The following is a 26,331-nucleotide window of genomic DNA, read 5'->3' on the forward strand; positions in this document are numbered from 1 at the left end:
ATATTAGAATAATTTCTGAAGGATCATGTGATACTGAAGACTGGAGTAATGCTGAAAATTCAGCTTTGATCACAGGAATAAATTACATACTTTTGTACATACTATATATTTACATGTATATTTATTTATGTATTAGGCCTAATTCATAGAAAAGTTATTTTTATTGTAGTAATATTTCACAATATAAGTTGTGAAATTTCAGGGTATGTTTTATCAAATGCAGGCTTAAGATGTGATCAGGAAAGTGTTTCTTTTACGTGAAAGATGTATTTGATAAATGAGTCAATAAATGGTTTGTTACTATTTTGTGAATTGTCTTATTTTTTTTACAGTAATTATGAAAATAAAATCTAATGAATTCACGGTTGAAATTAGGCCTGAAAAAGACGTCTTTTCAACTCACTTTACAACCGTATTAAGACGCGAATAGGACGTCCTTTTATGGGCGTCTTTTCAACGACCTGAAAAAGACGGCTTTTCACCTTTCACTTTTCAACCAAATTTTAACGTTGTTTAGACGTCTGGCAATGTCGTCTTTTCTACGTCTTTTCAACGAGTTTTTGTTAGGTGGGTTGAAGGTGAGTAAATATTAAATAGTGACAGAATTTTAATTGAAACAATTTAAAATTCGAATTGAACAATTCGCAGTCAATTTCGTTAGTTTGCGGTTTGATACGACAGGTGGCGCGAAATTCTGCAGCTCTTGCGGATGTGACGGTCACTGAACCAGAGAATAAGAAAAAGACTTCCTGGTCCTTTCCCGATGCTGCTGCATCTGACCCAGGATCAGCTTCACTCCCTCACATTCTCTTCATTGTTGTGGGGTATCGTTCAACTAAAACTGATTCAGCAACAGATTCACAGTGAACAGCGATTTCACCTTGACACCAAGTATGGCGTCGGCTACGAAAATTATCCAGAGACTGAGGAATTATTTGTCAGGGGTGAGATGATGATGACGACGATATTGATTTTAATCGTTTATTAGTCATGCACTGTTAGACGTACAGTATGACAACGGGTAGAAAAAAAACCGTCTGTGTATAATGCATGTGTGTATTTGCTTGCTTGTCTCTTGAGTTGGTAAGCAGAGGCTACAGAAACTTCACATCATAATTTTTGACTTAAAGGTTAAAAGATTTGTTTCCTCAGGGAAGTTATTATCACCGTTACAGATAAGACTCCCCCAGCCATTTTCATGTCTAGATAATATTTTGTTCAGTACATTGACTTGTCTCGTTCCTTAACAGCATGATCTCCAATCAAAACTACAACTTCGGTACAACGAAATTGCAAAGAGGTAACGTTAGATATATTTGCATATTTCACATAATTAATTTGAGGTCTTGAAATGGATTATCACTTTATCAGTAACACTTTACAATAAGGTCTCATTCATTAACATTATTTAATGTATTAGCCTAACTATCAATGAGCAATAATTTTTTTTACAGTATAAATTCATTTGTGTTAATGTTAGTTAATAAAAAAATACATGCGTTCATTGTTTGTTGTTCATGCTAGTTCACAGTGCATTAACTAATGTTAAAAAATACAACTTTTGATTTTAAAAATGTATTAGTAAATGCTGAAATTAACATCAAGTAAGATGAATAAATGCTGTAGATGTATTGTTAATTTTTAGTTCATGTCAAATAATGTAGTTAACTGATGTTAACGAAATGAAACCTTATTGTAACGGATAAATCTAACCGAAACCAACGTTATGTATTTTATTATATTAATAGTTATGGATTTTTTTATGAATGGGTAGTTGACAGATTTAGGTAGAAATGTAAGTATTTGTATAAATAAGAAAGAAAAAAACAATGTTGTCTTCATTTCAATGGATCTGCAGTGAAACAAATAAATGTAGTTGTCTTTGCTGTCTAGAAATATAAAGACTGGCCTTTTTCTTTGAAGACAGTAAAGTTTTTGTCATGTGAACTGGCCAATATATTTATATTTACTATAATAACCTTATTTTCCAAATATGTTATGATGACAGTGAGTGCAATCATTAATCCAAGGTGAATATTTATTCATTTCATTGATGGTAGGACTCAACCACCACCCAAACTACCTGTTGGACCCAGCCATAAATTTGCAAATAACTACTACTGTCAGAGAGATGGACGCAGAGAGTCTTTTCCACCGTCTGTGATCATGTCTTCCCAGAAGGCCCTAACAGCTGGAAGGTGGGTTGGCATTGCTTAATACAAATTATTTTAAAATATTATGTACAGTGTATATTTATGTTTTTTTTAGCAGACATTCCTATACACAAGCTAATAGAAAGTACATGATAGGCAGCTACACAACAATCGTTAGCTAGGCTGTGAATACCTACTTGGAGAAGCTATTATACAGTGTTATGAACCCTTTGTGTTTCTAGATTTGTTCTACTAGATGTTATTTGTTTTGAATTAAGAACCTCAGTCTAAAAAAAAAAAAAGTGATATGTTCCTTGACAATGGAATTCATTATTTGGTTTGTTTTATGAAGATTTTGCTTGTTATTAACAGAATTGGGTGTGATGCATTACTAAGAAGTTAATTACTGTCATTTAATTACTTTTACCTTGAAAAAGTAAAGTAAGGGATTACTCTTAATGTTTCTGTAATTGTGTAACCTTCACCCTTTAAATGCTTTGGTCAGTTCAAGAATAATTTATGCAATTTTATATTATTTATTTGAAAGAATTAAAAGAGCAGTTTCATGTCCATCCTTGGTTGATATGGGATTTAGAAAGTAATTAGTAATACGTAATGCAATACTTCTTACAAAGACTAATTTTGTACAGAAATCTAATCACACTGTTGAAGATGTAATTAGTAGCTAGTAATTAATCACGTTTTAAGAGCAACTTACCCAACACTGGTTATTAATACCCCAATACATAGAATAATAATTTGCAAGTTACAAAGTGTTTTTCCCAGGCATGTATTTTATTCTTTCCATACGCATACGGATTTCTTGACACACACATTCTATGCTAAAATGATAATGCTATATACGGTTCTCCTCATAAGTTTACATACCCCTCGCAGAATATGCAATAAGAGTGTAAAACGTTTTGAATTGGATGATCGGGGTAAATTGTACTTATTTTGTTTTCTGTGAAACTTCTTTTTTTTTTTTTTTTTTTTAGCTTCTGAAGGGCATTGCTAAATGAAAAAAAAGAAGAAGATCTTTAAACAAAATAAGAAAAATGCACACAGCTCTTAATGCATTGTGTTGCCGTCTTGAGCATCATTGACCTTTTTTAATAGTAGTGTTGATCTCAAAATCATAGTCACTGTTATAAATTTGCAGAAGGTACGAGATTGCCAATGAAATGCAGGACCGGGAGGATTTTTCTGAAGAACAGTGCTCAGTTTAACTGTACAGGACAAACAAGGGACTCATGAACAACTATCACAAAATGTTAAAACAGTCATGATAAGCGAACAATCAGCTCTCGTAATGAACATGTTGGATGCAGATGAAATGGGCAGGAATAAAGATCTGACCATATTTAACAAGGGCCGAATTGTTATGGCTAGGTGACTGGGTCAGATTATCTCTGAGACGGGACGGCTTGTGTGTTGCTCCCAGTTAACAGTGGTGAGAATTTACCAACAGTGGTCTGAGGAGGGACAAACCACCAAAAAATGATCGCTGACACACTGCACACATTGTTCAGGAATGGTTTGAGGAACATGATGAAGTATTTAAGGTGTTACCCTGGCCTTCAAATTTCCTACATCTCAACTAGTTCGATTCATGGCGGCTCCAACTCGCAACCTGCAGGGCTGCTAACATCTTGGTGCCAGATACCATAGGAAAGACACTTTTAGGGGTCTTGTAGAGCGGGGGTTCTCAAACTTGTTCTGCTGGAGAACCCCCAGCCCAGCTCATTTTGTATGTCTCCCTTATCTGACACCCTGTTCGAGTCTTGCAGTCTCTATAATGAGTTGTACCAGGTGTGTTAGATGAGGGAGACATACAAAATGTGCAGTGCTGGGGGTCCTCCAGGACATGTTTGACAACCCCTGTTGTAGAGTCCACGCCTCGGCGGGTCGGCGCTGTTTTGGAGGACCAGCAGCATATTAGGCAGGTGGTCATGATGCTTTGACTCATCGGTGAATGTAAACATTTGTTATGAAAAACAGCTTATTCTAGACTGTACAAAAAAAATTACATGCAATTTTTATGATCCCTCTAATTTTATTTTAATGTTATTAGCATCTTGCATATTCTTCAGGTGTATGTAAAGTTATGAGCAGAACTGTATCTGTGGTACTTTGTCATTGTTTATTTTGGTTCATTATTTGGTGACTTTTTGGTGCCTTATACATGCATGTATGAGCCAGGGCTTTAACATGATAACTTCTGAAAACATCTTTACTGATATATTTTAATACATTTTACATGAAGTCCTAATTTTATTGATATTTTTGCTGGAAAATAGGGTTTAAATTCTATCAAAGTATGCCTTTCCATAATAACCATTGTCATTATATTTTCTTTTTTTTGTTTCACAGTGAGGTTTCTGGAAAACTCAAATGCCCTGTTGTGCCCGGGACCCAGCCGAAGGAACTTCCAGTGAGCGCTGACTAAATGTATGGTGTAAAATATGTCTAACTCTTAATAAAGGATGTGTATATACAAGAAACATTTTAGTTGTACTCTTTTTGTTTATTATTATTATGATTTTTTAAAATTATTATTTCATGCGGTCATCACAGCTTTAACAGTAATTCATGAGTAATTGATGACCATAAAATGTTTTTATTTATTTTGTTTAAGTAAGTTTTCACAATGCAAACCTTGTGACAACCTACAACAGTGATTGGAGAAGATTGTCTTTTAAATATAAAATACGATTTAAAGGGAAAATCAATCTTCCACTGCACATCTGTATTGAAAATATAATCTCAATAAAGGCTCTTCACCGATATGTACAGTAATTATGTAATCAGCAGAAATTAAATAAAGTGGAATAAAAGTAGCCTACATTATGTAAAGCTCAACATTCATATAGCCACATTCAAATAAAAATGTAACTGCGGTAGCATGTCCCGTTTATTAAATAATATATTAATAATAACAATAACCTTGTCCTGAAAACAGTGTCTTACTGTATTTAAATGTGATTTTATTGTATTCATATGTTAATTCAATATTTATAGCAAAAATATGATGAGAGTGGAATTATAGTTTTGGACAGTATTCACAGAAATATTATTTTTAAGTTTTGATCTCGGCGTTTGAAACTAACATACTGGAGAAAAAGCATTTGTGTGATCAAACGTAATTGGAATGTACAATACATAATTATAGACAAACACAATCAGATTAACACAAAACGGTTGTAACTTTCAATATCTTTATTTTTATTTTTATTGAATAAATTGATGAATATGCATCCAAGTTTCTGAAGGCTTATATTTAACAATGAATTCATGTTTCTGAATCAACTTAACCCAATCTTTCAATCTTTGTGAACACGAGATGGCAGTAACAGAGCTTCAATTAACCGTGGCACTATGGCAGTCTTGGTTGGTAGCATAGACAGTGTACACATTGTAGGCTACTATAGTATTTGACTCTTTATTAAAAAGGGTCTGGATCTAATTATATTTCACATTTTTAATTTTTTGGAACTAGTAGATTTTAACGATTATACTTTTTGTGTACAAATGTCTTTTGTAGAGGAAAAAATAATAATAATCCCGAGGTCCAAATGCGGCTGAATGGATGACTCGACTCTCCGAGTCGTATATGTCCCTCGGTTGTATCCGTAGAAAGTCCTCCTGGTTACCGTAGTGACGTCATGGGTGAACGTTTTTGAATCGTTCATATGAAACTCATGGTGTGAATATTGGGAAACATTAATAGCTTATATTTCTGCAGTCTGGAGTGATATACGCCTGAAAATAGCCATGAACGTCCAGCCTTCAAATCCCAATAACCCGATAGTCTTTTTCGACGTCACCATAGGAGGGCAAGTAAGTTTAAATTCACATTGTTGTCTTCATTAGCAGATCAGCTAACTAGTTAACTGACACTAAATAGCTTGGAGCCGGTTTTTAAACATGTGCGCTAACTTGAATGGAAAAATTAAAAAAAGCATATGGGGCGGGCATCAGAGTAAACTGTCAAGTTAGCCAATATGATACTCTCACTTGATTTCTATAAATGCTTATGGTCTCAACTTTACTGCTTGATTATCAAGTGTCATTCAATCGCAAGTGGTCCAAATTTTTAAACGTTGGTTGCCTGACCATTTCACTTTCTTTCTTTTTCTTTTACTTGTTTGATTGGTTACCTCTAATTTTGGGGTAATTTGGACGATTACAGAACCTCTATGAGTATGACAGCCGAGGATGCTCCTAGTTTCTTGACACAAAAACTGATTTTTTTAGAGCACATTACATATTATATACCGTACATATGCAAAAAAATAAATAATTTAACCTCCCTGAACGGCAAGACATTCTGGTTTTGTGAAAAATGTTGTATGAAAACACTAACTGTGGCATCAGTAAACATAGAAAGTTTATTAATACACATTTTAGTGATTCTTAGAAAATGAAGTTAAGTGAAAAAGAAAAAAAAGTTAGCTCTAAAATTGGCCCCCAAAAGTAAAATTTTGTTGAGCATCCTTTATTCTTTATAACCTCAAATAAATGATACCTGGAAGTCACTGCTTTCTTCAATTCTTCTCAGTTCTCACCAAAGTTTTTTAAGGCGTTTTAAATCTGGAGGCTGATCAGGCCACACAAGAACATTCCAGGACTGATTCCTGAAATTTGTTTGGTACATTTAGGATGTGTACTTGGGATCATTGGATGTGTAATTAGGGATGGGATCATTTGGATGTGTACTGGAATATCCAAAGATCCAGTGAAGCTTCTGTTATACTGAAGGCATCATCTTTGCCAAAATGGCTTGGTACTTCAAATAATCTATGGTGCTGGTCACATGGTCAAGATGCAAGCAACAGCAAAGCACCTTATAACAAGACTGACGCACCTCCATGTTTGACCCTAGGGACAGTGTTCTTTTCATCAGAAACCATACCTTTTTTTTGGTGCCAGATGACGTACTGCATGGGTCCAAAAGGATTCAGTTTGTTCTCATCAGTCATCACTCCATAAAATATTCTTCCAGAATTCCACAGGCCTTTCCAAACACCTTTTGGCATATTCAAGTTTGTTTATTTATTTATATAGCACAGTTTAATACAACTCAGTGAACTCACATAGCCCAAAGTGCTTAAAAAACTAAAAAACACAAAAAGATAGCAGAAATAAACATAACCACATCACATAAACACACATAGACAATAACCTATTTAAGAAAGCTCTCCATTTCAATTTAAAAGATTATACTTAACATAGCTTTGAACGTGTAAAGATTCGGCAGATCGAATTGAGGGATCTATTAGGGCCTGCTTGAGAAAAGGCTCTGTCACCTCTATGTTTATATTTTGTTCTGGTAGTGCAAAGCAGCTGTTGATTTTCTGATCTCAAGGATCTAGCGGGGGTGTAAATTGCCACCAAACCGGACAAATACACAGGAACTAAATTGTGCAAGGCCTTAAAAACAATCAAGGATCTTATGAATAATTCTAAATCGTACTGGCAGCCACTTTAATGAAATTAATAATGGAGTCACAGATTCATATTTCTTTGCCGACTTTACAATTTTTGCTGCAGCATTTTGGATTTTCTGTAAACGCATAAGAGCTCGAGCATCACCTCCATAGTAAAGAGAATTACAATAATCCATTTGAGAAAAGACAAAGGACGTAATTGCTTTCTCAATATCTGAACTAGATAGAAATCTAGTCAGGCTTTTGTGTTCTCTTGGTCAAGAGTGGTGTTTGAGGAGGTGTCTGCCGGGCATGAAGTCAATGCTTGTTTAGTGTTCTTCTTGTAGTCTACACTGAAAAGTTTTTCCCCCCTCCATCAGGTAATCTAGCAAGTCTAGCAGTAAATTTAGTATTTTTCTCAGCTGTTCTGATCAAACATCGTATTCCCTTTGAAATTGTGTTTTTTCTTTCATGCCATAGGTTTACTATGGTACCATACAGTATAAACTTGCAAAGATGCTGCCAGTGCCAACTGTGTCTCTAGCACTTTTACCCTGGTAAAACAGACAAGGCTTCTTAAAGGGATAGTTTACTTTAAAATTAAAATTCTGTCATTTACTCACCCTCAAGTTGTTTCAAACCTGTATTAATTTATTTCTTCTGCTGAACACAAAGAAAGATATTTTGAAGAATGTCAGTAACCAAACAGTAGACAGTACCCATTGACTTCCATAGTAGGAAAAAAAAATACTATGGAAGTCAATGGGTACAGGTGCGGGTGTCAGATTCGCGCGCCGGATTTCAGGATGTCAGGCTTTTGGTTTCTGCGGTCGCCATTCATTACGTTTACATGCATGATGTTACATTACATGCATCGCCATGATGATTCTGAATTGCTTGAAATATGATTGGAATCACTTCAAAAAGGGAAAATGCAGAAAGTGCAACATTTTCTGTCGTACATAAAATTATAATGAGAATGATGGCTTTTAATTGAGACTTTTGATTTTTGTAATCAGGCTCTCAAAAATGAGGCAGTGGTTTAATAGGGGGTGGTGTCTTATAATGTTTCCTATTAGGTTCTCCTTACTGTAACAGTCACTTTTTCTTCATACAGTAGACTACAGTAATCAGAATGTGGAATACTCTTTTTGTTTACAAAAGAGGAGTATCTGTTTCATATCAAAATGAATGTGTAACTACCGGTAACCTATTATTGATTGAGCTCTTATACTGAAACTATTGATAAAATAGTTTCAGTAGCCTACAAGTTGAGCTCAATCAATCACTTTTGGTGTAATATTGATTATCACAACAATTATTTTTTTCTTTAAAAAACAAAACACAAATCTGGGTTCCAGTGAGGCACATACTGTACAATGCAAGGGAATAGGGCCGATCAGTTAATGTTAAAATCAATATATTTGTTCAGTGACAGGGAAGTATTAAAAGAAAATCCTTTTGCTAATGTTTGATTAGAGCCCTGGGTGGATGTGTTAGCCTTAAAGTCAACATGAATTGACCCTATTTACTTTGTTAGCACATATTACTAGTCTTGTGGAGAAAAATGAATCCGTGCAAGTTAATACAAAGAAAAAATGTTTTTTGCCGTGGTGGTAATCTTTAATCAAAGTCTGATTAGTTACTTCCGGTCTGGAATGGCGTTCTTTTTCTGATGACGTAGGTTTGACGGCTTGGGTTGAAAACGCTTAACCACTCCCCTCAAGCCGTTAGTCTGCTATGAGCGAGAGATGGAGAGGAGGAACGCTAAAGTAAAAGCCTGCCCTCTGTTCAATATTCCGTTTCACTTGAGCCCCTTTCACACAGAGATTCCGGAAAATACACGGATAATGTGACCCGGGATTTGTCCCGGGATCGTTTGATTTTTGGTTCATTCACACTGCCAGTGATTTTCCTGGGATCTGTGAGTGCGTTCACACACATCCCGGTAAGATCCCGTAAAGAGACGTGACGTCAGGGTGAGACGTTTAACATACGCGCTGAAAACATGTACACTAACGCATCGTGTACCGTTCCTCAAAGCTGGCGAACGATCTCCGCTTCAGCGTGGATAGTAAGGAGCTCCTTGAGAGACTGCTTCATTCCAGTTTGCAGACATTTTTTCATTCTTTCTTTGTTGATGACGAACACAAACTTTCTTCTAAGAGCAACAGAGTCGCGGTCGCGTGATGGCACGTCACTACGACACACCCCTTAGGCTACGTTCACACTTAGCGTCTTTTTTGACAAAAAAAAGTTAACAACGGCGTTACAAATAGCAGCCGAGCGGCGCGTCTTTTGTTGCTATAACAACAGCTGCAACAGTAGTGTGCCCACACAGCCTCTTTGTGATGTATGTTATGATAGAGTTGTGTACTCATATCAAACAGCTCCTTCTGCTCCGAAACAAGGACGATTAGTTTTTCTACCGGCACCGTGTCCATTTTTCTTGTTGTTATGGAAACGACAGTTCTCGCTACTCGCTTGTCATTGGTCAGCTGTCAAAAAGGCGCTTGACGTAGGGCGTTCTTTTCAGAAAAGTTAAACTTTTTTCAACTTTAAAAGACGCTCTGAGCTGCAGAAAAAGACGCCGGCGGTGGCGTTTAAAAAAGCGCTCAGGACTTTTTTGAAAAAACGGTTTACTCCATAGGGTTCTAATGTAGAACAGACGCTGGCAGTTTGAAAAAAGACGCTAAGTGTGAACATAGCCTTACGGCATTGATCCTGGCTTTTGTTCACACAGGGCGCATTCCGGGACTGATCCCGGCAATGTTACTAGGTCCCCAACCCGGGATCGATGTCGGCATCAATCCCAGGACGTGTGCGTTCACACAGAAGGCACTCTGGCAATTTCGCGGCAATTTTCCCGGGATCAACGCGCTGTGTGAAAGGGGCTTTGGAAATACGTCACAACACTGGAGAAAAGTCGTTTGCAACTTTCGTTTCACGCAGACTTTAATCGGCTTGACTGGAGTTGTAGCTAGAGTCAAGCTGGAAGTTTGACCGGGTGTATCTCGGGAGCCAAGCGAGTTGGGGCTCCATACTCTGGGCTTAGGGCGGCCTCACAGTGGGCCCCCCATGCCGGGAGTCTGGAGCCTTAAGTTGGCTTTGCTCCCGAGTAATGCCTGATCAAAGGTGGAAGTCCAGGAAGGGTGACCGGGTGTATCTCGGGAAGGAAGCAAGTTGGGGCTCCATACTCTGGGGTCTTCTAGTGGGCCCCCCACACCGGGAGTAGGGGTGGGCGATATGGCAAAAATATAATATCATGATTTTTTTCAGGAAAATCACAGTTTTATCACGATTCCTTTTCATGTTGGTTTTACTATTTTTCAAGTGACTGAGCATTACAGACAAACTAATGTCCCTATTTTAAAAACAAAGCCTTAGGTAACAAAATATAAAATAAAAAAGAATGGCAAACATTAGGCCAAAGTGGCGAAGATAAAAAATCTTTGTCATTTTCTTTGTTGTTAAAAATTAAGAACAAAGATACACATACACAACTTAATATACAAATGAAATAAACAGTGCTTTATTTTTTCAGCTACAGTAGGTGTATTTAACAGCATTGAAGAAAGTAATTAAATGAACAAATATGAAAATAAAAAACAAAATAGACACTGTATAAATTGTACATTGATTCTTATTAAAGCTGCTCAGCTCTCAGTCAAGAGCAGTGAGTGATTTGCTCTTTGTATTTTGCCGTTTTATTAACCGGGATAGTTCTCCCAAAAATTTAAATTGTCATCATTTACTCTCTCAAGCCATTTCAATCCCGAATAAGTCTCCCTCTTCTTTTGAAAATAAAAGTTATTTGGAAGAATGTGGGTAGCCAAACAGTTGATCTACCCCAGTGACTTCCATAATAGTTTTTGTTATGGTCGTCAATAGGGACCAGCAACCGCCCGATTAGCCACACTCCTCAAAATATATTCTTTTGTGTTCAGCACAAGAAAGAAATTAATACAGGTATTGAACAACATTAGAGTGAGTGAGTAAATAATGACATAATCCAGCAGCCATATCACCCTGTAACCCAAGACTGGTTTCCCACTGAAGCTAAGCGGGGCTGAGCCTGGTTAGTACTTGGATGGGAGACCTCCTGAGAAAACCAGGTTGCTGCTGGAAGAGGTGTTAGTGAGGCCAGCAGGGGGCGCTAACCCTGTGGTCTGTGTGGGTCCTAACGCCCCAGTGTAGTGACGGGGACACTATACTGACAAAGAGCGCCGTCCTTCGGATGAGACGTTAAACCGAGGTCCTGACTCTCTGTGGTCACTAAAAATCCCAGGATGTCTTTCGAAAGAGTAGGGGTGTAACCCCGGCATCCTGGCCAAATTTGCCCAGTGGCCACTGTCCATCATGGCCTCCTAATCATCCCCATATATATATACTGATTGGCTTCATCACTGTCTCCTCTCCACCAGTAAGCTGGTGTGTGGTGGGCGTTCTGGCGCAATATGGCTGCCGTCGCATCATCCAAGTGGATGCTGCACATTGGTGGTGGTTAAGGAGATTCCCCCCTTCTATGTAAAGCGCTTTGAGTGTCCAGAAAGGCACTATATAAATGTAATGAATTATTATTATTATTATTATAATTTTTATTTTTGGGTAACTCTCCTTAAAGGTGCTGTATGGAGTTTTTCTACTAAAATTAATCAATTTTTTATTACCTGTGTGTGAAGGGGTTGTAATCTCACAATAAAATGATCCACTTGGCGGGTTTTGCTATTACCTCTGAAAGCAAGTATTCCTATTTCTATGTGATGCTCCGGGTCGGATTTGCCGCAAAATCCAGTGACGTGACTGAGACCTGCATGCGCGCTCCCGAGCGTCTCGCCTCTCGCCTCGTCTACTGACTTTGCACTCAACAGCGACGACACTGCAACTTATGACATGGAGTCTGCTAATACTAAACGACCAGCACAACACAGACTCCAACACAAACTCCACATAATAATAAAAAACAAAAAAGCACAAGCACTCGTTTGTAAACGTATTGGTTGCGATCTGAAACATCACCGCTAGATGCCACTGAAAACTCCATACAGCACCTTTAAAGGGATTAAAAAAAAAAAAATCCCTTTTTTCCTGAAGGACAAGCGGCTGCGGGTTACTATTAGGGCTACTGTCACTTTAAGATCTGCGCGCGACGAGTCCAATATACACGCATTTGACAAGCTTGATTTTTTTCTAAATTTTTTCTACTGTTCTTTCACTTTAGACATAACCAACTTTATGTAAACCTTGTGTGTATTAGCGCAATAAGACTCGAAAGATAACTTAGTCCAGTAACAGGCGCTGTTACAGGCTTTTAGTGCATGTGCACTATTGCATTGTATTGGGTGTATTGCACTCACAAAAGCGCTCGTTAGAACAGCGCATCAGCAGCATGACATGTTTAACCAGCAAGGCTTTAAAGCACATGCAAATAATTAATTTTTATGAGTGTCCCGTTCCTCTGCATTTCATGTGAATATACGTCGCGCTGTACAGTATGTTGAGACGGAGGCGCCAGAACTGCAAACTGATAGAATGCATGATCCTACGATATTTCTTCAAAAGCAGATCGTGGAGACATTTTAATGGTCCACGATCAAAAATCGTGATATCGCACATCCCTAACCGCGAGTATTTAGGCTTAATTTGGCTTGACTCTGGAGTTATGCCCGGTCAAAGGTGGAAGTTTGACCAGGTGTATCCAGTAGGGCTGTCACTTTTGAGAGAAATCAAATTCGAACGGATATCAAATATCAAGCAATGTATTCGAATATATTCGAATATCTACGACGGCACAAACAATAACGTTACAACTTAAACAGCAGCCAGGAGTAAGGCATATAGCAGCCTAATTCATTTTTTTATATTGTTTGCTAGAAACACCAATCTATCGACTTGATCTGGATCAAGTGCGGCTCTCTTTTTATTCACGATGTTCCCCGCGGTGGAGAACACGCGTTCGGAGCGCACAGACGTGCCTGGCACACACAGGTATTTGCGCGTCAATGTTGAGAGAAGTGGGTATTTGTTGCAGCCTGTGTCTCTCCACCAATGCAGCGTGTTGCTGTCTGCGGGGAGAGGAGGTTCAGTCATGTAGTTTTTAAGCTCCTGGATACCATTAGTGTTGTGTGTGGGCGAGTCGATCGATTTATACATGTCCCCAAACAAGCTTCCCATGGCACCTAAGGCCGGAGCCACGTCTTCCCTCTTTTGCGCACAATCGCCGTCGATCTCACTCTCAGCTTCCTTCAGCTCCTGAGATAAGCTTTCAATTACGAGGTGTTTCTGCCCAGGCGAAAGGTGAACCAAGCGGCTGAACCGGGGGTCCAGAAGGGCCGCTTTATTGAGAAGCATCCATTCATTGCTGTTTTCACTGTAGCGCGGTTTGAAATTGTCGACCATCCTCGCTAAGAATGGAAATAAAATGAATGAATCAATTATTATTATTATTATTATTTATCAATTATACCTTTAAACAGAACAGTATCTGAAACTAATTGTTTTATTTTTAGCTCGTGTTATTAACTGTCAATTTTCTATTTATTCCCCCGAAAAAAACGAATTTAACGAAATTATAATTTCGACATTAATGGAATTAGGCCGTTAATGTTAAGAATTAGCCTGTGCTAAAAAGGAATAGAACGAAAATGACAAGCCTACCTTTCATTTCTTTGATAGCTGCTCTCTGTGTTGCGTTAGGAGTGGTCAGCTGAGAGAGCATAACATGTTGCAGAGGGAGGACAGCGGATGCTGTAGGGTAGGCATCGGTGGAGAGGGCCTGAGTTGCAATTTTGAATGGTTTCAGTGTGTCTTTTAGTTGTTCAACCACAGACCACTCCGAAGTGCTGAGTTCCAAGTGAGACATTTTCTTTTCAAAAATGACCGCGGCCACGGCTGCTTGCTGTTCGGAGGCACGGCAGATCATGTCATATGTCGTGTTCCATCTCGTGACGCAGTCATTTATCAGTCTCTCCTTTTTTAGTCCGAGAAGCTCCTGCTTTGCCTCTAACAGGCAGCAGTCACCAGGAGACTTTCCAAAATGAGCTGCCGTCTGTTTAAGGCGAGAAAGGGCAGTATCAATAGCCTTCACGTCTAGTCCTTTGCGCACGGCTAGGTTTAGAGTGTGCGCCAAGCAAGGTACATGTATGAGGGCTAAATCGCGTATGGCTTTCACATAATTCTGCGCATTGTCTGTGGTGACCGCTATTACTGCTTCACGGGATATATCCCAGTCGTCCAGGGTGTTGCTGATGCTCTCTGCGACATGGGCAGCTGTGTGACTTCCCCTTAGCTCTTTCGTACAAAGAACGAAATTCTCGAGGTCCCATGTGTCTGAAATGAAGTGAGCTGTGATTGTCACGTAAGCATGTGTGGCCAGTGATGTCCACCCGTCTGTAGTTAGAGCGAGTTTCTTGTCCTGCAGTAAGGTCTTAATGTTTTCTCGTGTGGTGTCATACAACTTTACTATGCGGGCTGACATAGTGGTGCGACATGGAATTGTGTATCGTGGCTCCAGTTCCATTATGAGGTCCTGAAACCCGTCTCCCGAAATTATACTTATAGGTCTCATATCCCTGCAAATAAACCTTGCCATCTTATCGGTGATGGCCTTTACCCGTGCATCTGGCAAGGTGCCGACCGGTTGTGCAGGAAAATATGCAGTCATGCGATGTTGGACGGCTGGCGATGCTCTGGCCGTCTGCTGTGTCTCTGACGCCGCTGCCTCATTTGGATGGTAACTCGACAGGTGAGCGCGAAGATTGGATGTCGAGGATGCGTATGTAAACCGTTTTTTGCAAATTCGGCAAACTACCTTATCTTTAACGGTTATTTTACCATCTACGGCGTAGAACCCAAAATGTTTCCAGACACTACTTTTTAGGTGAGTTGGGGTCGTAATTGTCCGCTCATGTGCGTTCTCTTCCATTTTCAAAACAGGGTGGCTAATGTAATTCATAGAATGTATTGGCTTGGCTATTATTCGCGCTTGATTTGGCATGGGCCTATGCTATAATACGTTTAGAGCGCCCTCTACTGGATGAGATGTCAAACAATAAAATAAAATAAACGCGCTACATGGCACTTTAAAAACCGGATAGTTTATTTATAGTTCGAATACGGATATTTCACGTCATGTTCGAATGCATATTCGAATATCGAATAAAAAGTGACAGCCCTAGTATCCAGGCAGGGAAAGAAGCAGAGCAGACTCTGGGGTTAGGGGGTCCCCAATAGTTGGCCCCCCATGCCTGGAGTATGAAGCCTTAAGTCAGCTTGGTTCCAGAGTTATCCCTGATAAGTTTACGTAACAGTGTTGATAACGATTTGGCCGGTAACATTTTTTAAAATTCTAACAATGCATTGTTGTGAGTGATACATTTTTAAAGAGTATCTCTTTCTAGTTTTGACGTTAGTAAATAAAATAAAAATGTCTTCCTCCAAACACCGATCACCAGCCCCCACCCCCCAAAATCATCAGTCATTTCTTAGAATTTCTATTGCGTAGAAATATTACAAAGTCTGTAGAAAGGACATTAACACAGGCCAGAGACGGGACACGCTGAAGCACATAAAATACCGTACCAGGCACAGACTCTGATGTTGTATGACAAAATATCATACACTAGATCAGTGGTTCCAAATATACATGTGATACATACTGGCTTAAATTTTAAATGAGGTGTCTTAGAAAATGGCACAATTATGCTGCTTAAATTAATCTATTTTACAAGTGCATGATCCTAGGGCCGATCAGTTAATGTTAAAATACTCATTGATTTTTGAGGAAGTAAAACATCAATATATTTGTTCAGTGACAGGGAAGTATTCAAATAAAATCCTTTTGCTAATGTTTGATTAAAGCCCTGGGTGGGTTGGGTAGGTGTTAGCCTTAAAGTCAACATGAATTGACCCTATTTACTTTGTTAGCACATATTACTAGTCTTGTGGTGAAAAATGAATCCGGTCAAGTTAAAACAAAGATTTTTTTTTTTTGCCGTGGTGGTAATCTTTAATCAAAGTCTGATTAGTTACTTCCGGTCTGGAATGGCGTTCTTTTGACGTAGGTTTGACGGGTTGGGTTGAAGCAAGATTGGCTCTGCTATGAGCAGAGATGGAGAGAGGAGGAGCGCTAAAGTAAAACCCTGCCCTCTGTTCAATATTCCGCATAGATCTTACTGTGAATGAGTTATCCATGTATACTTCATTCTTTCGTGAAACCATAAACTTCTCTCTGGACTTCTCATGAAATCCGCTTAAACCCTCCACAATCAACTTTAAGCTCACATTCATTGAGTACAACGGTTACGTCTCAAAGTCCAATCAACAGCCGATGGATAGAAGCATGTCCCTACATTAAAAAAACAAACAAAAAAACATTCTGATGTACTTTACCAAATGAAAGAAAAGATCTGTTGCAACATCCGTTTCATTGCAACATTGGAACAGAGCTAACGTTTGCAAGAAAGTATCATACCAGCCTTGAAACTTGTTGAAAAGGCGTAGTGGACTTAATTAATTTCGTAGGCAGCTTTGTGTCCAGTCCACTGTCCACAGTTGGTGATGTTTCTTTGCTCAAGTGCCAGTAGGTGTTCCAAAAACAAGCGTCATCTGGGAGTTTGCTGTAAGGTCCAATCCTGTCACTTCTGAACCAAAAGGCAATGCCAACCAGTGCACTGTTGGCACAGGCCATCCACAGAAGGTTGACACTGGCATAAGATGGCACCACAAAACCCACCAAGGCACATGCCAAACACATCAACAGGTAGGGCACCCAGTTCACAGCAAAACCTATAGTCAGACTGACGAAGAGAGGAGGGGAACTTTCTTGAATGTCCGATTTTCCATATTCCCCAAAATGACTATAAGTGAAGTCTTGATCAGGAACAAACACTGTGTTTGTAAGCTCTGCCAATTTATTGGCTCTACTGATCCAACCAATCAGTTTCTTAAAATGAAGCAGAAGTATGAGACCCACTGCAATAGATATCTGCAAACTAAATTGAAACACTACGTTAGATTCGTGAACGGGACACACTTGCACAATCAACTTGTCTTTGTAAATCTCTATAGGTTGTGTGTCTGTGTAGTGGTAGGTGAAAACGAAGGCTGATGCCCACATAAACACAACCGTAATGCAGTAACTAACAAGCCTGCTCCGAGAGCTGCGGGTAATGTCTAGGTTTGGGTAGCTAGCGTAGTCAAACGCCCCAGCGATGAGAATGAATAGAGGAAGCAGGGCGTAGACAGCCGATCCATGAGCCAGGATGAAGCACATCGAGGTAGAGGTGGGTATGTGTTCTTTGAAGAGCCATGCGCTGGAGACCGCACAGACCAACAGCACGTCTGCCATGTATATAGAGACACTGCAGAGCCCCAGGAGTGACTTGAGAATGCTATGCCTCCAGAAAGACAAAACGAATGTGTTCAAAGCTACTTTGGTGCACAGAATTAACAGGTACTGCAGGGTCTCATCATGGGGAAAGTTCTCATTCATCCCCTTTGACAAGATGACCGCCATCATATTCGCTGATGATGAGTGTAGATTAAACATTTGGTCTCAGTTCACCCTAAAAACACAAAATAATCAAATGAATGGTCAAAGTTAATAAAATACATCTCCCATAGTCTAACAGTGACACTAAGCAAATGTTTAAAAAAAAAAAATTCATCATATTATGCACCAAGCTATTTTAAGGCATGAATTCATTTTATTTCACAGGAAAAAATATTTTAGATATGCCAATTTGATGTTGAGTTTTACCGGATACAAAATTTGTCTACAGGGGCATCTTGTATACTTGGTTTGATAACGGGCACTAGTCAGCAGCAGACATGTAGTTGTTGGTGGTGAGCTACGTTAAGTCTCGAAAAGATGATTATATTGTTGGCGGCCTATGGTTTAAAACAGGCATCAAAAACATAATTTGTCTTTTTTTGTTAATGTGACATGTAGATGGCAAAAAGTCTTTAACAACATAGGAAAGAACATTGCGAATAGGCCTGACATCACTTGCAGTTTCCAGAAATCGTCAGAGAAGCAAACAGAAATTAGACTTTAAACTCGAAAAATTTGAATATTGTGCAAAAGTTCATTTATTGCAGTAATTCAACTTAAAAGGTGAAACTAATATATAGACTCATTACATGCAGTGAGATATTTCAAGTCTAATTATAATTTGGATAATTATGGCTTACAGCTATGAAAAAATTTTCACAATATTCTAATTTTGAATTTGGGGGTTTTATAAGCTGTAAACAATAATCATCGAAATGATAACAAATACAGGCTTGAAATATCTCACTTTGCATGTAATGAGTCTAAATAATATATTAGTTGTTTAACCTATTAAGTTGAATTACTGAAATAAATTAACTTTTGCACGATATTCTAATTTACCTAAAACAGAATATTTTTTAGGTCTTTTACTTTACCTTGTTAACAACTCTTAAAACAGAGTTTCACCGGTATGCTAAAATATACAATGACTGAGGAAGCCTAGTGACGAGTCCATAGCAACCAGTTAATGTGTTGAATTTGTTATTACCCAGTGTGCTTTGTCTCAATGTTTTATTGTTTTATTTAATGTGAACACTAGTTTACTAGAGGAGTAACTATTATTTGAAGTAATGCAGAAAGTGGGCATTTAGTTTCCATGCTTATTGTGTTTCCACAACACTAGCTGCGTTTACATGGCTCAATCCGAATGAAATCAATCCGATTAAAGAATCCGAACAAGGTGTTTACATTGACGACAAATAAAGTAATCGGGTTGATGTGCGCGTTTACATGTCACAAGCTTTACATCTGATTTGATCATTTTAGACATGCGCAGTTACGCACAATCAGTGCACTAGACGATTCCCGCCGCCGTTCCACGATGCGCATAACAGCCACCCTCTTACCATTGCTTATTTTTTTTGTTTTAAAAATCAGATTTAACATTTACTTCCGACCGTCTAATCTTTCAACTACTTTTTCTTCCTTCAAAATATTCAGCAACAACGTGGTCTCTGCTACAGACCAATTTTGCTTACCGCACGCCATCTTCCCTTCAAAAACAACAGTGCGTCATACGTCATTACGTCATTTCTACGTCATTGCACATGCGCATTCCTTTCACATTTGGTTTTCAGTCCGATTAAGTGTTTACATGTTCTCTTGATCGGATTACAAAAGGAATAAACCACCCCTTTCAATCCGATCGAAATTTCAATCGGATCGAGCTCAATCGGATCAATTACGGTGTTTACATGAAGGTTTTTCAATCCGATTGAGCCTTCAATCCGATTATAAGGGTCCATGTAAACGCAGCTAATGTTAGTGAGTAAATATACTGATATGGCCACCATAACAGTGGAGTGTGATGTGTAAGATGAGAAAGCAAGGTTGTCATGGTTTAAAAAAACAATGGCTATCTGATTCTGAACATCTTTGCTAAGCGCAAACCAGTACAGAAGTAATCAATAAATTATCGGGGAGGGTCATGCCTTTTTTCACAATCATTTTGGAGGGTCATAGAAAAATGTATTGCTGGCGAAGGGTATCCTGGAAATCCAGAGTTCTCGCTAGAGCACAAGTTGAATTTGCTCAGCGAGTTACTCTGGTGTTGAGTAATGATGCTTATTATGCCCTTGTATCTGAGCTGCACCAATCACATCGAGTAATCTGATATAGGCGGGCCAGAGGCGAGATGACGACAGCGCTGCGACGACGAAGTCATTAGTAAACATTGCAAGATGGCTATGGATGAACACCAGTTTTTTTAAACGGCTTTGGGCGCTACAATGAAAGATTAGACTTGCCTTTTTCTCTAAAAGAGGAACAGAAGACTGCGCTCGAATCATTCCTTTCCGTCGCTCTGGATACGTCACCCCGTGAATTGTTGTGATTGGTCGTAGTGTTAGCCAATTGCGTGCAGTGAGATTTTCAAATGCATGCTTGGTGTCGCCCCTCAAGCTGGCCAATTTTGATTAGTCGACGCCAGACCATTAATCTTTCAGATTTAGGTCTGGATTTCCAGGCTAGGCGAAGGGAGGGTCAAGTCTATTTTGTCTATAGATCTCAAAACTTAAATAAAAAACGAACAGTCCCTAACTCACTTCCGTGGTTTGGCCTTCAAAGTGATGTCGTACCTGCACCACTCATTGCCATTGCATTGACATATCCGACCAAACTACAAACTTTCCGCTGATGTGATAATGGGATGTGTACTCGACAAGTTCGCGCGACTGTGCCGCTGTGCCGTTTATCAGCTCTCCCACCACAGCTATATAGGCGTTACTTTATTTTGTTTAATATTCCACTAATTAGTTGCATTTACTTTATAGAAGCCTTATTTGTTTCCCATTACACACTCTGTTGTCAGTGTTTCTTTGTCTGGACACAAACAGGTATCGGTGGATCCCTAAAAGTAACTTTTCTGGGAGTGTCCATTCAAGAACTTTAATGAATATATGAACATTTTCCAGCTGATTACAGCATGTAAACTCAGACACTTCTAAAGTATTTTATGCATCTCATAAGTTATATTGTTAACATTTTATAATAACTTTTATTATTTACAAAGAAATATTATTTATGTTATTATATGATTTATTAAAGTGACAAAATGTCATACAATTTTCTTTGTTAAAGCAGCACTAGGTTACTTTTCAACCTTAATAATATATTTCCAAGTCTCTTGTGATGGTACATCGACTTACAATAGGTTGAATGACACGTCTGCCATAGCCTGACGGGGTCTGTAGCGTTTTTAATCGTACTTTTAAACTTCGGGTAGTAACCGGCGAACAAAGAGAACTACAAAATTCGACTGCTTTACGGCATATACGTCACTTCCACCACCACCCCCACTTCCTTAAAATCGGACGTGCGAGCCAAACTAGCGTTTGTTTGCCAAATGTTATAGTCATGGACGAAGAAGCACAGAGAAGCAAGAAAGCCAATATAAGTCATGGGCCACTGTTGGTTAATGTCACAATCTAAACTTTTATATTTACATTAAATATTAACAACTAGCCTAGTTTCTTAACTTTGAATGTAGTTTTCCAATGCCCACATGTTTTTTTTGTTTTTTTTTTGCACATTGTGACATTAACATCCATGTACTCTATAGCTCAAACAACAAATGAATAGTAAATGTAAGTCTTTAAATGAATAGTAAATGTATTGATGTAAGTCTTTAAATGAATAGTAAATGTATTGATGTAAGTCTTTAAATGAATAGTAAATGTATTGATGTAAGTCTTTAAAAAAAAAACCCTGAAGTATGCAAATTTTAAACTGGAACACTGCTAAGTGAGTATAAATGCCTTTGCCTCTGGACAAACCTGACAAGCAGGATTTTGCCACTTAAGTTCTATTTACAAATGTAAATGTACCACAGAGGTACTTCCGTAAAAGAAAATTGTAAAGATGTTGTTTAAAGCAGTGTTTCTTTCTTCAAGTTTTCCTAATAGCTAGATCTATCCCATGCAGTCATGTAATATAAAAATGTTTACATGATAGCTGTATAATAATATAATAAAATCCAGTTAAATACCTTCTGAAATTGTAGTTGTCGTGATCTTGATAAACACTCATGAGCTCCATCCTTAGCAAGAGAATCTTTAACTGAGTCTGTAGCCTAGTTTTGCTAGGTGAGAATGAGATGTCAGAGCACACTCTTTAAACCACACCTATTTACCAGTACATTCATTCTTTTCCTGGACAATAAACTAGGCGGTCCTGACTTTTTTGGACTTTGCTCATGTGACCCTCTTTTTAGAACAAGACAGAATATATTGCAAGTTGAGTTGCCTTTTTACAGCACTCGTATCTGGTTTTGCAATCCAACTGAAGCTTTAAGTGAGGATTGAGCGTGTTTTTGATTTATGCTTTTCTTAATGCTCTAAATTATGAAATGAAAGCCGGTATTTAGATAATTGCTTGTGGTTGTGTAATTTAACAGTAACGTAACTCGTAATACACCTTGATGTCTTTGCGTTTCTGTCCAGACTAGATTCCCTTCCGCTATGGGTGGAGACTAGAGCTTGAAGGATTTTAGGAGGAGTTATGTTTTTTATTTTAAAGCAATGTTTGGCATAGCTACAATGCTACTTTGGTTCTATTCACTTTCTACCACTCTGTCTCTCCTAAACACACTCCAACACTTCTGTGTGTGTGTTTAGGAGAGACAGAGTGGTAGTAAGTAAACATTTTCATTTTATCCTATATTGTTTCTCATAATAATTTTTGTTGTTGTGGTTATTTCGCTGCTGGCTGTATGGCTCTTCAAAATATATAAAATAATGTGGTGAAGTGATATGGAACTGTATTGCTTTCAAGACCTGGAGTTACTTTAAAGTTGTGCAGTTATTGAAAGTTATAGAGTTGTACAGTATGCATCAAAAACGACACTGTGACATTGTGAGCGCATATTAGTTTGTGGCTATATGAAAGAAATACATACCAGCTTTTCACTTTTTCTAATGGGCGGAAACCAATGAGGAAATTTAATATGGAAGAGGGGGAGCGGGAAAAAACAAAACAAACGTGTAGGAGGTTATCGGAGTGGGACACAAGCTACCTGAAGGCCGTCATTGCTATTCTTTGCTGGAATCTCTGTGCATTTGACTGGGTGCGATTGCCAAAGTGACGGAGAAATTGCGCTCTGCATGGTTCTCCTGCCTCTGGTATTAGTCTTGATGTCCATCATCTTTTAACCTCACGCCAAGTCTCCAAACTCTTTCCCCGGCCCTGGATTTGCGGCCGCTACACAGACTGCTTCACGACAACACACCCACACCCACACCCACACACACACATACACGCTCATTACACACGCACACACCCATAAACCAAACACTTGTTTGGATTATTTATTTTTCTTTGTGTTTTTTTTCCCCCATTTCTTTTCTTTTGGTTGAATTTGAACATGAACATGAAAAAAATTAGTTTGGAAAAAAATAACAAACTTTAGACATTAGTGAATCAAGGACTTTTGTTTTTGTTGGGTGAAATCTTGAACTGAACTTGAACAACAATCTCCTTACTCTGTTTTTATTAATGATTGTGTCCTTTGTCATGTGAAGCAAAGAAAAATACAAACTCTGTGTGAAAATGTAACTTCATGTAACTGTTTTTTTGGGTGTAAAATGTTTTCCTAAATAACACATTTTGACTGAAACCCTTCAACTTGTGAATGTGTGTCATTTAAGGAAGGCATTAATTTTGTGTAACAGTGGTTTGAGCTATTTTCGGGGAAACTGAACTTCATTACATATATATTTTTTACTTGACAAGTTTGACTTGTCTGGCGCCCGAACAATTTAAATTTTAAATGTACTAATTAAATTTGAATTGGGGCAGCCACCGTTACTAGTTAGTTAGTTAGTTAGTTAGTTAGTTAGTTAGTTAGTTAGTTAGTTAGTTAGTTATACTTAGAACTGACACATAGTAAACGCACTGTTACGCCCGTTTCACACATACTCCGTTTGCAGTGCGTTTGCGGTGCGTATTTTTTTCCGTACCCATGTTAACAGGTTAGAGCTTTCACACTGCACGCAGATGCAGTCCGGCGATCCGTTCCAGTTGCGGTGCGTATACAGCAGTGCAGAGATCGTTTCCGCACCGAGTCTATTTTTGCTGTGCTGCACGCGCTGAATTAAAGTGACAGCGCATGTTTCGTGGTCAAAATGAACACAAATTGACATGAAAATGTAGTAATTTAATCATAAATGCATTTAATTAAATTGAATGTAGTAATCTCACCATAAATGCATTTAATTAAATACTACTATTTTTCACAGTATCTTTTTACTTCATAATTATTTCAACAAGATCATAATGAACGACACTCGTCTCATTCGTGGAGGTGGAAAAGCAAGTTCTTTGTGACATGCAAGATTTATTGTATAAGGATTTAAATTATGCAAAAGAAAAAGGTATGAGTCTGCCGTTTTTGTCAATTTTAAGTTTTAATTTAAAATGTCTGCTATTTTAATATACAAGTAAGGTTAAATATGTTACCACTTGCTTAAAGGACAAGTTCGGTATTTTACACTTAAAGCCCTGTTTACAGATCGTATCTGATGAAATAGAACGGTTAAGATTAAACTTTGGACAGATGCTGCTGTCGCGAGAATTTTAGGTTTATATCGCTTTCCCCCCTCACCCCCACAATGGTTGTCTATGGCCACAGGAAGATTCCTTCCTAAAACACATTAAACTTTCGTTTACAAAGACGTGAAACTCACCGAGTGGTTAGGGGTGTTCACTGATACGGTCCCCAAAAAAAATCGCTGAAAAAGATGCATTCCAACAGGTTTTATCGTAGTTTTTGTCCAACTCCATGACTTGTATTAAATGTGCTGAGTGAGGTGCGGTATTACTCCGCCGCTTGAGTGTCTATTATTCAAGCTCTCAACGGAAGAATCACGGGTGTGACACGTTTGGCAAAATAGGTCCTAAATAAACCTAAAATTCTCGCGACAGCAGCATGTGTCCAAATTTTAATCTTAACCGTTCTATTTCATCAGATACGATCTGTAAACAGGGCTTTAAGTGTAAAATACCGAACTTGTCCTTTAAGCAACATATTATATAATCTATATAGAAGTAATGCATTGAATAACACGTTGTTTAAATTGTGTTTAAAAGTGAATACACCTATTAAAGAGTGTATATGTGTACAAAGAGAATCGCAATGCTGACAACTTTTTTTTGTTAAATAAAAGTTGCTGATAACTTTGAAATACAATTTGAAATACAAATAGTGTGAGTAAATGTACAGCCGCGGATCAGTTGCGCACTGCAAACGCACGCAGCATATGTGAAAGCACTATAGCGCGTGCTGCTCCCGTACTGCATACGCACCGCAACACGCACCGCATACGCACTGCACACGGAGTATGTGTGAAACGGGCGTTACTCACACTTGTGTGTTGTGACATTACTGTCTTTCCTGTGAAACTTTTCAGTCTTTATGAAAAGCCTGCTTTGAACTGTGTCTTGTTTAAAAGCGATTCACCAGTATGAAAATGTGTCTTACTGGCAATCTGGAATTTTTGTACAAATAAAGTTCAGGATGGCAATGGAAAGACTGATTTTCCACAACTTTGCACTGCAAAAGGTCTTGTAATCCTCAGATGTATCTCTATTGTTTCGCTGCTAAAGAAATCCTGTGTTTGTGAATCTCTGGTATTTACTCACTCCTACATGTATGAATGGGCAGGTGGGGCTAAAGAGGCAATGATGTAGAAACAGGTGTTGATCATCTAGTTTTCTAGTAATCATTCTAGTTCTACCTGTTACTGCTCCTAATTCAAACATGTGTAACGAAACCCATCTTCCCTTTTCAAGTCAAGTCACCTTTATTTATATAGCGCTTTTTACAATACATATTGTATCAAAGCAGCTTCACAGTGATAACATGAAAATAATACAACAAAGTTTGTTTCTAGAAGAAAATTGCGTTATCGTCCACCCTAGGCAGATCAATAGTATTGTTGAATATTAAATGTCTCCAACCAAGCAAGCCAAAGCCAAGGCAACAACTGCATAGAAGAAAACACCATAATGTCAAAAGAATTCTCAGGCTGTTGGAAACAATGTCTCCATGATGACTATCACAAACGTCCTCAGCTATGGATTTAAACAAGCAGCTCTTTTAAGACAATTCGTTCGTTCGTTCGTTCGTTCATTCATTCATTCATTTGCCTCCCATCCTTTGTTTAAATTTTGTGTTCTTGTATGTTTTCCCCCACAGATA

At 38.3% G+C, this 26,331-nt stretch overlaps 4 protein-coding genes across 5 annotated transcripts in view; 2 read left to right on the forward strand and 2 right to left on the reverse strand.

Moving 5' to 3' along the window:
* The first annotated feature begins 760 nt into the window (after positions 1–760).
* On the forward strand, positions 761–4,659 carry ndufa7 (NADH:ubiquinone oxidoreductase subunit A7). Its single transcript, XM_079636630.1, has 4 exons — positions 761–944; positions 1,251–1,300; positions 2,061–2,198; positions 4,527–4,659. The coding sequence occupies exons 1-4, from the start codon at positions 894–896 to the stop codon at positions 4,600–4,602; spliced, it is 315 nt and encodes a 104-aa protein (XP_079492756.1). The 5' UTR covers positions 761–893; the 3' UTR covers positions 4,603–4,659.
* An 893-nt stretch (positions 4,660–5,552) lies between these two features.
* ppih (peptidylprolyl isomerase H (cyclophilin H)) overlaps positions 5,553–26,331 on the forward strand; it is a 34,318-nt gene continuing 13,539 nt past the window's right edge. The window contains exon 1 of one of the 2 annotated variants that reach the window (XM_079636628.1): positions 5,553–5,993. In XM_079636628.1, the coding sequence (XP_079492754.1) occupies positions 5,928–5,993 (66 nt within the window). In that variant the 5' untranslated portion in view covers positions 5,553–5,927. The remainder of the gene's footprint in view (positions 5,994–26,331) is intronic. The other variant, XM_079636629.1, reaches the window with a different exon arrangement.
* LOC307011216 (E3 SUMO-protein ligase ZBED1-like) lies at positions 12,189–16,010 on the reverse strand. The gene is made up of 2 exons (XM_079636625.1): positions 14,240–16,010; positions 12,189–13,986 (listed from the first exon to the last, which is right to left on the reverse strand). Exons 1-2 carry the CDS (start codon positions 15,576–15,578, stop codon positions 13,433–13,435), a joined length of 1,893 nt encoding a protein of 630 aa, XP_079492751.1. The 5' UTR covers positions 15,579–16,010; the 3' UTR covers positions 12,189–13,432.
* LOC307011217 (putative G-protein coupled receptor 160) lies at positions 16,580–22,237 on the reverse strand. Its single transcript, XM_079636626.1, has 2 exons — positions 22,123–22,237; positions 16,580–18,147 (listed from the first exon to the last, which is right to left on the reverse strand). The coding sequence occupies exon 2, from the start codon at positions 18,129–18,131 to the stop codon at positions 17,049–17,051; it is 1,083 nt and encodes a 360-aa protein (XP_079492752.1). The 5' UTR covers positions 18,132–18,147; positions 22,123–22,237; the 3' UTR covers positions 16,580–17,048.

This window comes from Phoxinus phoxinus, assembly GCF_949152265.1.
Source record: "Phoxinus phoxinus genome assembly, chromosome: 15".
In the NCBI taxonomy this organism is placed as follows: Eukaryota; Metazoa; Chordata; class Actinopteri; order Cypriniformes; family Leuciscidae; genus Phoxinus; species Phoxinus phoxinus.

Coding starts and splice junctions, on each gene's coding strand:
- LOC307011217 (XM_079636626.1), bottom strand. CDS start 18,131: ATGTTTAATCTACACTCATCATCAGCGAATATGATGGCGGTCATCTTG.
- ndufa7 (XM_079636630.1), top strand. CDS start 894: ATGGCGTCGGCTACGAAAATTATCCAGAGACTGAGGAATTATTTGTCA. Junction 945..1,250: donor TGAGGAATTATTTGTCAGGG/GTGAGATGATGA, acceptor GTTCCTTAACAG/CATGATCTCCAATCAAAACT. Junction 1,301..2,060: donor TACAACGAAATTGCAAAGAG/GTAACGTTAGAT, acceptor CATTGATGGTAG/GACTCAACCACCACCCAAAC.
- LOC307011216 (XM_079636625.1), bottom strand. CDS start 15,578: ATGCCAAATCAAGCGCGAATAATAGCCAAGCCAATACATTCTATGAAT. Junction 13,987..14,239: donor AGCTATCAAAGAAATGAAAG/GTAGGCTTGTCA, acceptor TTCCATTCTTAG/CGAGGATGGTCGACAATTTC.